This window comes from Prorops nasuta, unplaced genomic scaffold, assembly GCF_024137725.1.
Source record: "Prorops nasuta isolate Cenicafe-Biocafe unplaced genomic scaffold, Cenicafe_Pnas_1.2 PNAS00002, whole genome shotgun sequence".
NCBI classification, from domain to species: domain Eukaryota; kingdom Metazoa; phylum Arthropoda; class Insecta; order Hymenoptera; family Bethylidae; genus Prorops; species Prorops nasuta.
Window position 1 is genome coordinate 9,589,808 of NW_027116799.1, and position 14,451 is coordinate 9,604,258.

General features: G+C 33.0%; 3 protein-coding genes across 20 annotated transcripts in view; 1 reads left to right on the plus strand and 2 right to left on the minus strand.

Moving 5' to 3' along the window:
• Nucleotide 1: 1 nt before the first annotated feature.
• Nucleotides 2-9,015, plus strand: Hao (Hydroxyacid oxidase). 3 transcript variants are annotated; one of them, XM_066744016.1, is made up of 9 exons: nt 2-3,523; nt 3,619-3,763; nt 3,845-3,996; nt 6,416-6,671; nt 6,779-6,907; nt 7,267-7,399; nt 7,462-7,578; nt 7,678-7,789; nt 7,860-9,015. In XM_066744016.1, the coding sequence occupies exons 2-9, from the start codon at nt 3,630-3,632 to the stop codon at nt 7,925-7,927; spliced, it is 1,101 nt and encodes a 366-aa protein (XP_066600113.1). In that variant the 5' UTR covers nt 2-3,523; nt 3,619-3,629; the 3' UTR covers nt 7,928-9,015. The 3 variants fall into 3 exon arrangements, with proteins under 3 accessions (XP_066600113.1, XP_066600121.1, XP_066600104.1); XM_066744024.1 differs by having other exon boundaries at nt 2-3,346; XM_066744007.1 differs by having other exon boundaries at nt 2-3,763.
• LOC136783734 (N-acetylgalactosaminyltransferase 6-like) lies at nt 3,990-6,422 on the minus strand. The gene is made up of 2 exons (XM_066743997.1): nt 5,869-6,422; nt 3,990-5,799 (listed from the first exon to the last, which is right to left on the minus strand). The coding sequence occupies exons 1-2, from the start codon at nt 6,007-6,009 to the stop codon at nt 4,192-4,194; spliced, it is 1,749 nt and encodes a 582-aa protein (XP_066600094.1). The 5' UTR covers nt 6,010-6,422; the 3' UTR covers nt 3,990-4,191.
• A 3,069-nt stretch (nt 9,016-12,084) lies between the features above and the next one.
• mtd (mustard) overlaps nt 12,085-14,451 on the minus strand; it is a 34,682-nt gene continuing 32,315 nt past the window's right edge. For all 16 annotated transcript variants that reach the window (XM_066743942.1, XM_066743955.1, XM_066743987.1 and 13 more), the window contains one exon: nt 12,085-14,370. In XM_066743942.1, the coding sequence (XP_066600039.1) occupies nt 14,235-14,370 (136 nt within the window). In that variant the 3' untranslated portion in view covers nt 12,085-14,234. The remainder of the gene's footprint in view (nt 14,371-14,451) is intronic.

Sequence of the window (14,451 nt, forward strand, 5' to 3'; positions counted from 1 at the left end):
GGCGTTTCAAGTGAAACTACTTTTGCAATTTCGAGTATTGCTGCGCCAGCAGCTTAGCGGCCAGATATTCAAGCATGTGTATAGATAATGAAAAATTTTTAACATTTTTTCGTACTGGACATTACCGTGTTGCGGTAGTCGAAACGTTTCACTACTAATGACTACTAAGAGGAAACTGTGACAAAAACCATTAAATACACCGTTTCTTATTAAAGATATGAATGGTAAATGTTGTCAGGGCGACCAGTTTTATCGCATTGCATTTTTTCCTTTTATTTCCACCTTTTTTACTTAGTTTTGTTTTCGTTTTTCTTATCTCTGTATTTATTGGGGAAAAACTCATTTATCATAAAAATATCTCATTGATTTAGCTTTCACGGTTTTAAGATGTATTATATGCATACATTGACACGATTTTTTAGAAAAACGATAAAGAAGAATAAATGTGTAGGGTCCTAATTGTTTGACTTACCTCGATTGACCCATGTGAAATCAGATTTAATGAAATTGTAAAAATGTATAGTGAATAGTGTTATGGGATCCCATGTATGCCGAAACGAATATATATGAGATAGATGAAAATCATTTTCCATATGCCAATGTAAATTTGTTATTAATAAACATATAAAATAGATTTTTCAATAATCGCTGATCATAAGTAAGAATCATGCAGATGAGTGTCTTTGTACCGTTAATAAACGCTCTATTACTGTAACTAGTGAATCAAACCAAATCGATTTCGATATTTAGCTCGAAGACGTAGCGAAACAATAGAATCTTTTGTACTTAATTTCTGGCATAATACGATAATTAAAATTAATTCCGTAATGGCATATGACGAGAAAAGAGATGGCGATATTACCTTGTAATTGTCCTACCAATAATACCTCAACCGAGGCGATTATACATTCTTTTATGTTAATAACGATTTTTAAACAAGAAGAGTTGTGCCTTTGACGCTGTGCGACTCCTTGGTGACTCTATCCGTATCTTCATCAAGAACCTAGAAAGAATGAAAATGATGCAACAGAAAAACCTTGTAATAATTATTTACGACGAAAAGTAATATTGATATCTATATCAAAAGAACATCTATAAATTATATTACTCCGAGCGATTCGTAGATGAAAGATTTCACACTCTTGTAATGGAATTAATAGCAATCCGGCGATAATGTTAAACGTTTAAAAATAACGAAGTTCAATATTGTACCGCAAAAGTAAATTTTATAATCAGTTCTTACGTATACATCGGTAGTGGTAAGCTGACAATGAGTAAAAATGAATATAAAATTACAAAAAAAGATGAACAAAAATAACTTTAAATAATGGGAGTATCACCATGCAAAAAGAAAAAAGTAACAAAACGAAGAAAGAAAAATAGTGGAATGACAGAGAGAAAATGAGGATTATATCGAGATCTTGTAAATTGCAAATTAGCTGTGGTAAAATTTCGCATTTAAGACACATGTTATATTAACATCGTCTTAACAAAGAAACGAATATACATACTTATAAGATTTCATGCAAATCAACCAACGATTAAGTCAAAACACGCCAGAGATAGCGACGTATTCATTATTATTGTTTTATGTTTATTAATTAATCATATTGAACGGTGTACCAAATTATATAAAAGCTTTTATCGGTCAAATAATAATGGTACCTAATCTTATTCAAGATGTACATAAGCTGCTTTTTATATGTGATAAAAATTATATTCCTATTATACCTTGAGCTAGAACGCTATTGTAAATCCTGGTTTTTGTACACAGACTGTATGCTAAGTTCTTTTTGTTAATGAAATTGTGTAGTCTATACTTATTTAATATTTAATTATATCACTAAATAAGCGTGAAGTTTTGTATAATAGTCAATTTTTAAATCATCGAATATCTAAAGCGGTCGAATCTGAAGGTCATTGTGTCATTTTAAGAGTGTCATTATTCTGATGTGTGAAAGTGAGAGAGTGAGAGAGTGAATGAGAGAGAAAAAGAGAGAAAGGTAAGAAAAGGAAGTGTGTGTACGAGAGTAAAAGGGAATTGTTTTATTCAATCATTATTTTCGGACAGCAATTCACCCAGCATCAAATTTAAAGTCAATCGTTAAGGGGAGGGAAGGAAGGTTTATAAGTAGAAGGAAGAAATGTATATAATTGAGCAGAAATTTTCCTATAAAATATTGCTTTTATTAACTTTTAGTACAGTTTGAATAATTTACAGAATAAAATTGAATACCATTATAAACAGCGAATTCGAATGCACTGCGTTATATGTTTATTATACGACTTTAAAGTTAATTTAAGAAATGGCAGGTATCCGGAACTAATATGCAAGGTAAATGTTTAAAGGTTTAAAAAATAATCATTTAGATTTTCTTTAATAATAGATGGATCATCGAGTCATACTTTATCGTATTCTCGAACAATTTTTTCTTAACAAATAATGATAAGAATTCAAATTAATTGTAATTAATTTACATTTGATCACACTTCAGTCGATGCTCTAGTCAATAAATTTAAGTGTACACTGATAAAATAAGCCATTAATTCCAATAGTCGTAGATTTGATAACGCATTTTCGCTAAAAGATAAGGAAAAGAATTAATAAGGAGGACAATGTATCAGAAAGGATTCTAATATTTGCCGGCAATAATTAAACATAAGATATTTATTAACTTTATACACATTTCGTGTGTTTCTTTTTTAGATTCTTGACAAAAAATATATGTAATTCACTTGCTTTTGACAATCAAACTTTTTTAAAACAAAATTTTTACGAAATCGATAGAAGATTTTAACACGAGCTAACATTAACAAATTTTCATAAAATCCTAGATTATTAACAATACATAATCGTGTTTTTTAATCTCAATGTACATTATTTGAATTAATAGGCACAGTTGGAGCATTATCCAGCTAGTATGTTGATTGACTGAAAATACTTGGATAATGCCCTTATATTTTAACAAACTAAACACGTTAACTATATTTATAAATGCATTCACTTCATGCTTCTCTATTATTGTTTATCATTATTTTTGTTTCTTTCTGAGTAAAGCATTGATTTTTAAGCCACTTATCATTATTGCTATCATAGTAATCATGCAGAAGTAAATTGATTCATGGAAAATTCTTTATCGTTACGCTTTAGCGATAATGCTCAGAGAAGTTTATCAATAATTATGAAGGCATTGGTTCACGAGTTATCTCATTCTACGGACCCCACAACACTATAGTCAGTCATCGGTTGGTCACAAAATAATCTTCGTAACAGACAGAGGGTAAACCTTAAGATAAGTAGATCCAAGATCTCGAGTGTTTTATTCTTCGATCGCGCTTCATCGGGGTATGTATTACATCAGAATATAAATTCAATAATAGAAAAGGAACAGCTAAGCAATTTGCGGAGCGTAAAACATAATTATTTGCAAACGTCTGTTAGAAAATTGTTTATTGATTTGTTACACCATATTTACTATAGTTTATATTAAGAGTTTCATCGGAGAACTTTCTTTCTTTAAACGTACGATATTACAATTATTTAAAAGTATGATTTTAATAAAGTAACAAAAAAAGTTATTCTGATAAAATGTTTGATTATAAATATCCCAAATGAAGGAACTCATACAATGAATAAATTCGTTTCCGTCGAGGATTACGAGAATTATGCTCTGAACAATTTAACTCCATCCGTAAGGGATTACTACAAGAGTGGAGCCGGTGGAGAGCGTAGTCTAAAATGGAATAGAGAAGCATTTGGAATGTAAGTAATGCACTTCAATTGTTATACACTAACTATTGCATCAGTACAAATATTATTTACGCGCGTAAATTATCACATTAGTTATAGAATACGTCCAAGAGTATTAAGAGATGTATCCAAAAGGGACTTGAGCACTGTCATACAGGGTGAAAAAATTTCTATGCCCGTATGTATAGCACCAACCGCCATGCAACGTATGGCACATCCTGATGGGGAATGTGCCAATTCGAGAGGTAAATCTCAATCACATAATTTGCTTGACTTTTTTTTCTCATTAAAATGAATAATTTATCAAAAATCTAGCTTGAAATCCAGGCACAATTATAATGATATGTACAGTTGTATATATTTACGGTCCCTTCATCAATCAGAATGATTATTAAGAGAAGAAGAGACAAAAAATAGAAACTTAATTTTTGAATTTAATTTCAATCGATCTTCGGTCCTACGTTATCCCAGTTGATGATGGCTTTCATGTTAACGTTTTCTATTCTCCATTTCTGCGTAATGGAAGACGCATCGCATTCGGTAACGTAAACTCTTTTGAAACCAGGATCTATATCCAAGCATCTTTGAGCATTACCATGGATCAGCCACTGCTTTTCAACATCGTAACGCCATAATTGATTTCCTTGTTTCCCATGGCAAGGGTAAAGGCTGATCGGAGATTTGACATCGCTCCTAGAGACATCCAAGCAATCACTACGGTCTTTAGGCCTGACGTCCTTGTGCCACGTTAAACGAAATTCTTGTTCCGCGACGAATTTCCCAGGATTATCCTTAATGCATAAATCAGCAGTTATAAGTTCGTCTCGCTTTCGCTTTTTCGAGTCCAAACATAGCTCGGTCGCTGCCATATTTCTAATTTCACCAAATGCAAAGTCTTCTGGCTCGATAGGTGGATAAACTTCAACCAGATCGAAAGCTATGTTTTCTATAAACCATTTGAACGGCTTGCAATGCAATTTTTTCCGCAGATTCTTTTGTTCGGTTAAATCACCAGGATTCAGTGATCGTAAATGAGGACGTCTCTTGTAGACGTATTCAGCGTATTCATCCATCCATACTTCTGCTACACGCTTGTAGTTTCTCCCGAGAAAATCACCTCGGCCAGGATTCGGAAAAGGAGGAAATTTTCGATAAATATGTCCAACTCGTGAACAAGGGGCATCGTACATCTGTCCACCGCACTGCCAGATTTTAAACGACAGCTCATACTGCTCGCCACCCCAAATGTCCAAACCGCTGTCGTAGCCACCAAGCTCCCAGAAAAATTGGGCACTTATTGCGAATAGACCTCCAGCCATAACAGGACTTTTAAATGGCTCTGAAGGATTTTTCAAATCTTCCTTTAACAGTGGTAGTCGCTTATAATATAATTCCCAATCAAAAGCACCTCTAGCACCTTCATCCTGTGCCCTATATTCAAAAGTTTCATATGCTATCACATCAATAAAAGGGCATACACATGTCTTATAATTGTTTGCTATTGGCTCCAATAAAGGAGGTAGCCAGTCAACATTAGCTTCACTGTGAGAATCTAGAAAAACTAAAATTTTTGCTCTGGCTCTTTTAGCTCCTGCCAATCTTCCTCTGATTAAGCCTGAACGTTTTGGCAAACGCAAGATTGTCACCTTTGGCAGATTTTTGGCTACATAGTCGTCTAGTCGTTTTTTCAAGTCTACCTTAGTACTTGCGTCATCAACTAATATAATTTCTTCTAAGAGGGAGACTGGTGAACGATTAATGACACTCCAGCAGGTACGTAGCAGTGTACTGAAGTGCTCATTGTGGAAGGATACTATTACAGACACCGAGTCTAGCTTACTTAAGTACTTCTTTGTCCTGCAATCTGGATGTCTAATGTCTGGTACTGAACGATTAAGAGAGATCATATCGCTGAGAGCAGCATTGAAGCCATTTGTTCGATATAACTGTTCTTTTGAAGCATTCATATTTGGAGGAAGAAATGCTGGTCTTCCTTGCTCACCAAATCCAAGTACCTGTTCTTCTTTCTTTGTGCCATCAGATGAAATCTATGGTATTAAGAAATGTTATTTACATCAAATACTAAAAATTTAATCGATTATTTGTGTTCATAGTACCTGTTGCAGAGTGGCACTTGTGATTTCACGATTTTTTGGCGAAGTACTACGTATACAGCGAAAAATAACAACAGTCGAAAAAATGGTCAAAATAGCAAATAAAATGAATTTTATGAGACTAATGAGATTTCGTTTCATCATTTTAATTAGTTTCTAGCTAACTACAGTACACAACCACTGCGAGTACAAAATCATGGCACAAATTACTAATAATACGGGTTAACTTAACCTCACCAATCACGTTATTTTAGCATGTCGCTCTTGACTTATCTGTCTTATCTGTCATTTCGCCTTCATTAAAAAGCTGATAATAAATTGTGCTATCTGTACTTATGGGCCATATCACGTATCATCTCATTCAAGTGGGTAGTATGAATTTCAACCTGGATTCTGTATTCTAGACGTCCCATAGGTTCCTTCGATTCCATCCGCCACATTTCTCTTTTTTCAACACTATATTAACAAGTTGATGATGCGGTTTGGAAAAAACTTTCAAAGACATTCTGATTTTATATGCGTTTTAATGTTTCTTCCCATTCCGTTTTAGCCGCTCAAGCCGCTGGAGTGATCTTCATTATGTCAACAATATCGACCAGTAGCATTGAAGAAGTTGCTTCAGCTGCGCCAAACGCAATCAAGTGGCTACAATTATATGTTTTTAAATCTCGAAGTGTAAGCTTGGACCTTATCAGACGAGCTGAAAAAGCTGGTTTCAAAGCTTTAGTCCTTACTGTGGATGCACCGGTTTTTGGTGACAGGAAAGCCGATATTAAAAATCAATTTGCGTTACCTAGCCACTTGAGGTATAAAGAGACATTAATACAAAGCAATTAGTTCATTAGATTGCGCTACTCGTGTTTTTACTACTATTATAACTATAATGAATTGTACTATACATTACATCTGTCAGATTTGCAAATTTCGATGGAGACTTGTCATCCGATATAAATAAGAAAACAACTGGATCTGGATTAAACGAATATGTAACGAATAGCTTCGACACATCTCTTTCTTGGAGTGATATTAACTGGCTTAAAAGGTATAAAAAGGTGTCTCAAATATGTCGAATCAGTTGATTATATTATTATAAAAGCTTAATGGGCTTCGTCATACCGATATTACAGAGTAACATCCGAAAACTCGTATCAATTATACGGCGTTATCTGTTGACTATTTGAAAACTTATATCATTTTAGTAATGTTGTAAGCTGTCCTTTTTATTAACATAATTAAATTTTTTTTAAACGATATAATGAGTTTTAAATTAGTCGTCAAATAACGAATTATATTACATATGCATATTTCTCCGTAATGTAGGTATGAGGAATCCCGTTAATGTGTTTTAATTGGCGAATTGTACAGTTACCGTATCTCTCAGATGTAATTATTTTCTTTTAGTGTGACCAAGTTACCATTAATATTGAAAGGTATACTGACTGCAGAAGATGCGCTTTTATCAGTGGAACATGGGGCGAATGGTATTATTGTTTCGAATCATGGTGCTCGGCAAATCGATGGGGTTCCTGCAACAGTTAGTGATATTCAACTATAGGAGCAGTTATTTGTAGCTTTATAATTTAATTTTACTTACAGATTGAAGTATTGCCAGAGATAGTAAAAGCTGTTCAGGGCAAAATTGAAGTTTACATGGATGGCGGCATTAGAGAAGGGACTGATGTTTTTAAAGCACTCGCGTTAGGCGCTAAAATGGTTCTGACATTATGGCATTTATGCATTTTTCTCTTTTAAAAATAAACACATGCTTAAAAATAGTAATGATAATAAAAATAATGAGTGCTTTGTGGTTAGGTTCTCATCGGAAGACCTATGATATGGGGGCTTTCCTATGCTGGGGAAAATGGAGCTACACACATTCTTGAAATCTTGAGAAAAGAAATTGATACGGCATTTGCCTTAACAGGTATACATATAATATGTACACTATGTGTAACATGAATTTGTATAAAATTAAATATTCCTCTTCTTTTCAGGCTGCGCTAACGTAAATGATATTTCGAAAGAAATGGTAATCCACGAATCCTATTACAGTCGCTTGTAAATAGTGTTTTTGTTTTGAATTGTATATATATAACAGTGTACACTGGCAGGTAGAAACAGCGTTTCTTTACTAAATAAACTTGTTTGCTCGGTCATCTATCTTCAACCTTTAGTCAAGTGAAATGAAAATATGCGGTGATAAGACACCGATGAGTTGTAGGTAGAAAGAGCCCCTCCAGGAATATATATCTTTCCGAAGTGTAAACAAGTATTATAATGGACCTTACCTCTCACTGATAGAATAACTTTCCTTTCTTGCAGTTTTCAACCCCAATTTAAAAATAATCATCTAAACATGTTTAGGCTCATTTTCATTTTAAAAATGCAAATAATTGCTTAATAATAATTTCAGAAATATTTAATTAAAAATACAAAAGTTTAAAATTTGTATTAAGTATTAGAGCAACAGGTATGTGTCATAATTGCTTTCGTCCCATTTATAGCCTTCGGTTTATTGCTGTGGACTCGATGCTAGTCAGGTAAACCGCTTGATGGAGAAATCCTTCCCGCCAACGAAGTGCCCTAAAATATTTGTTTACGTTTTGGAAAGAATATAATTCCCCGAGGTGTTTTCGCTTGACTAAAAGGCGAGGATAAGCGAGCAAGCTTAAACAGGTTAGGGACGCCATTATACAACCGGTCAAGCATAAACGTCGAGCCTTATAAAGACAAGTGATGATTATTTGTGTCTCTTGTTTACATTCTTCTCTCAAAATTCTATGTATACGAAGTAAGATAGGATGCGATTCTGAATTAGTTTTAACGTACTCTCTTCATCACAACATAATTGGCATATTTTATTGAATATATACATTGAATATAAATCTGTATATGTATATATTTAATAGGTCTATACTTATGATGAATATATCCCGTATATACACATAAATACGTGCACATATTGAATATAACATTGATATATTGTTTTTGTATGCACATACATACGCTCTGCCGACATTTTTACAAACGAAGCTGAATATCCTTGACAAAATATTTCTGTAATATAATATGTTACACGGGATTGCACGATTTACACTTCTAATGAAAAATAAATGTCGGCGCGAAAAAATCAGCGCTGTTTATTTTATATCTTTTACAATAATCTTTTTTTCATTTCTGATTAGGATGAGCCAGCCATTCTACGTATAGATCTATTTCTCTTTCTCCTTCACTCCAAAAAATTTAATAAATTATTGCAGTGCAGCGCTATATTATAATTTAGTTAGTCTGACACTGCAATTGCAAAATTGCAGCACTTCTTGATTTCTCAGCAATTCAATATATCGGAAGCTCCCATTTTTCTTATCATATAACGCATATTGTTTATTCACCCTAAAGCGTGCCTGTGTGTCTGACTGGTGGTGTGAGCTAAAAAATTACATCATTTATATTCGCGCACGTGTCATTGTTTTATACAGAACGTATACGCGCACACAGATATTATTTCTCTTTTTTTCTCCCTTTAGACAAATATTTCTTTAATTATTTTATACAATTCTCTTTACGTATAATATATATATTTGTATATATATGTATACATTTAAAATGTTTTAGTTTTCTTGTCAAATTCATGTCAATGACGTACACACTCTTTCTGCAATATCTGAATTTATTCTACACAGTCTAAATTTTAAGATATAGTTTCTTATGGTACCAAGTAAAACTTGGCACTTTTGTAAAAATTACTCTTCTGAGATTCTCTTTAACATCGATTACAATTTTGCGGTACAGTACGAATGTGGAGAGATGGTCTTAAGAGCCATTTTTAACGGGTAGTGTGTATTTTAATTATGTATTATATTTATGTATTGTAATATACACATGTGTGTTGAAGAGTCAGTAAATTACGTAATTTTTGTCAGGGATGAAAAAGTTTGAAATCATACGTTGTTTGAATTTACGAAACGAAATAGAATAAAAAAATGATTGTATCTGAAATTAATACATTATTGGTCTATGAAAGTTGAATTTTTAAAATGTTCTAATAATATATAGTTAAATCTTCTACTCCGTTATTATACTTCGTATAAAAACAATGGTATAATATTATGTGTATCTTTTGGTTTAATATTACAGGAATGTGTAATTGAAACCGTGATTTTCATTAAAAGGTCTTTAAGTAAGATTATCTTACTTATATTGTAAGATTGATTGGTCCAAAAGTGTGGTTATGTATAACGTACTGTGATGCAACGCTGTTACCATTTATTTTATATGCGCAAATCCATCAAAAGTTGAATAATCCTATTGATTCTTGAATTGCTCGTGTGAGAATCCACGAGTAAAGTAAAGTAAAAGAGCAAGATTTACCCTATTTTTCTCATTCACTCATTTACTATTGGAATATTTTTGTGCAACGTGAGCAATGTTGAAGGAATCTAATCCAATACTAAGCAGATATTTGTCATCACTACGTGTCCTAACCTAATACAATTAATGTAGTATCTTGGTTATCTCGCAAGTCGTTACTCGCAATTAAGCCAAACTGCGAAGAAACTACAACTCTTTGTGTTCCTATATTATGTGGTGTAATAGGTGCGTTAATTTTTAGTTCTCTTTTAATTCTTCTTCATTCTTTGTCGAATATTTGATCGTCACAATCAGTCTGAATCTAATTGACAATAATTCCGTACGAAAAGTAGTTATCCTCTAAGACATTTATTTTTGGCTTTTGATCATTCAACACGCTGACTATGTATCTAAATTAAATACTTTAACAAACGTTTATAATACGCAAACAATGCAATCGTGCTAATGGCTATCAAATGCGTGTAGCAACAGTATATGAAGCGCATAGACCTCCTGTTCTTATCTTCTAATACGTGATATACGAGGCGCGTCATCTGCCGGTTAAAACTATTCTTTTTCTTACGGAGTACACATAATAATTATGATAATGCTGCAAAATTTTGTCAGCTATTTCCTTAAAATAGAAATAATTGATACGTCATTATATAATGAAAAAAATTTGATATTTTTTCTGTGGAATATTCCCAGCATTGAACAACCACCAAGCTAATCGTGAACGTTTGGTTAGCTTGATACGTTTTTTCACACATTTTGAACTCAAATTTACATACCCAAATTGAGTTGTCACAATAGCACTACTGTTTTGCCGACCGAATCCAATTAAATATTTGAATAATGATTTAAGAAATTAAATAATAATTATATATTCCCTGATGAGCCAGACGACAACAATTCCAAAGATCTTTCTCCACGGTATAACTGATTCTTTTTATACATTGGTCGTTAATTTAATCAAATACAACACACATTTCCTTAAGACAATTACTTACACCCATTTATCGAACATTATTGACACTAAAATGTCAATTAGCTTATATTATAGATGACTACGTTTTTAAATTACTCATAGTATATGTACACACACTAGCACGCGACACACACATTCCTACAATTTATCATTTCTATGATCAGATCAAATGTTTCATCTCGCACAAAACAATTAATCTCAAATAAATTCCTTGATTATTCATAGCAATTAGTTAACATTAGCTAATCGTGTTAGTTTTGTTTAATATCACACAAAAACGCTCGCATGGTAACGCGTTATCAATGATCATCACATTACTATTTATGTATACTACAAGCAAATTATTTTCTATTTGCAATAAAAAGCAGACTGCCGCTTGAAGCAGTTTTTACTGCGAATTTTTATCTGCATTCTTTCTATTATTATTCTAGTTTATTTTTATTCAGTATAGCACCGCACTTAATCGATCGAATGAATCAACAATAATGTTCATTCTTCTCCTAAGGTCAAGCGTGCGTCTTGTAATCAGTGCACAATCTGACAGGATTTTACAGCTTTGTCCTGGTTCAATGTATTCAATTCTATGAATATTTTACACAGAGGGGTTATACATATATTATGTTTGCGCACATGGGGTATCAAATACGAAACTTGAGAATCGTAGTAGAAATGCATCTCCTAAATTTAACTGTATTCGATCCGAGCCTATTGTAAATTAATTATAATTTTACACTTGTTAGTCAGTATAAGAAGTTCCCCTCTTTTTTAATTACATTCTATTGAAAGATGCCTGACTGCTTAATTTAATTGGATAGAGTCTACTTTTTAGGTTTATATAATATTTATATAACGTACATGGTAAAGAAAAAATGACACAGGCATTGAATTGTGGGACATATATTTTTAAGCATACAGAAAATAAATATTATTTCAAACAATATAACAGCTGAATTGTTTTCAATGATTTATGACGCGTGTAGTATCATTTTTTCCAAGATTTGTTCAATTGCCTTATACATTTTTCTGTCATTAATTAATTCGTAAAATTGATAAAGTGCATATTTCAGCCGGATTCGTATAAAGGATTTGGATAGAAACCCAATGCGACGTATTATGCACGCCTACCTCATTAACTAGTCTCATCCCATGAAAATAGTGTCCAGCAGCAATCTCTGCTCGCTTATAAGATGAATCATAGCAGAAATTCCGCAGTCCTTAACAGTGATTGTGGAGTGTCACTTTGTTACTTCGTACATTGGCTTATTTACCTATTTCTTTATGTATTTGTTCATTCATTCTTGCATTCATTAATGTATCGCTTCTATAAATTTAGAAGTAATTTACAGGAAGGAGGAGAAACGGGACGCATTAAACATGATTCTTCTTTTGATAGTTAAATTATTAATTAAAATAATAATCAAGATGATTTTCAATTGCGCTTACTTGATCAAAGTAGGAATAAGCTCGGATGGACCTGAGACAAGTTATTACAATGATAGCATATGTTTGTCGGATGTAGAATTCAATATTGTTTTACGGTACTTCACGCGAAACGACATTTAGCATCGAGTATCAGTAGTGTGTAGTGCCTCTGATGACACATCTATGTTCTTCAGATGTATTATTGTTAAGTTGGAGAATATTGGAATGAGTACGCGAATAGTTCGTTGTAATTACTCGTATAATACGGAATACCAGTGTTTAGTATAATATTCTAAACCGATTACTCTCAATCAATACAATAATACAGTTACTTTTTGTTTAGTTGCTTTTAATTCAACACACTGGGCTGCGTGGACGTACATACGCTTTGCAATCTATTCTTTTTCTATACACGTACTTGCTTCTGTGCAAATCACGCGACATGCAATTGTTTTCCAACTACGTACAATGAACTATTTAGTGTTTCTTTAATGTAGTGTTAAAATTAGTCATAATTACATGATTTCAATATGCGTATATATATGTATATATATATATTTATATGTGTATTTACATTTACTATCTACATTATCTACACATCAACGAACAATTAGTTTTGCTTTTTTTTGTAACGTCGGTTTAGGTTCCGTCTTTCAAAAAATATTTCCTCTCGATTCTCATTATATCGATGCATAGTATATATCAATCTGAATCGTAGCTATTCACAGTATCTCAATTATGATAGGTTTATCCATGTCTCATCAGGACTATTGTCTTAATCTCTTTAACAAGTCATATTCTCGACTAGTTCAAAATAAAATAAAATAATTATAGGCATACAAAGAGTAATCAATATCAATCGGTCCGCGACTCTTAAACAAAAGCGAAAAAAGGAAAAAATTCTGTTTGCACAGATGACGAGATTTAAGCGGTTGCCGAAAGATGATCGTTCAATAAAATATAAAAAATAAATAAACTAACTTAAGAGAATCATAATAACAAACGGTATATTAAAAGATAATAGTTAACGAGTCAAGCATATAAACTCGGCGTGATTTCATATCGTCACAAAAATATCTTTTATTCTCTCTCTTCTTCTCATACGCACATGCATGCTCATTCACGCGTCTTTGTCTCCTATATTTCTCTAAATATATTCAATATATATATATATACATATATATATATATATATATATACACACACAACGCCAATCTTTCCACATATTGCTCAGCATCAGCTCTCACTCTAATCCTGATACTGTGCTCTTGCTTTTGGTATTATGCCACCCCATTTTCCTTATTATTTCTCTTATACCCTCATTCCAACTGCGCTCGTACCACGATAGGAACGATATTTCTCCGAGATAACATCTTCAACGACGATGAGGTGATTGGCCCATTGCCCATGGCGGTTCTGCTAGTCAGACTTGTTCGATAGTGACGAAACTATCGGTAACAATTTGGTGTATAATCCTCTTCGCAAATACATGCTCGAGCTCAAATAAATTTCATCAACTTTGACACTTTTGGCGTATTTGTAGCGAGGTCTGAGCTCTCTCGAGCTCACATTTTCAAATTGAATCATTCGGCAGTTGTAGGGCCGTGTCCTATATGAATGCCCAGCACTCTAGTGTCTTCACGACGAAGTCTTCGCGAGGTGCCAATGGATCGTTACCGTAGGTGCTGCAGGCTTGCGTCCTACCTTGGTACAAATCACCGTCCAGCCATAGACCAAACTTTCCACTGAAAACAGGAATTCGGTTGATATTTGTATAATCGAATCAAAAAAAGCAAATACTACTTATCAAGAGATCTTGTTTACTC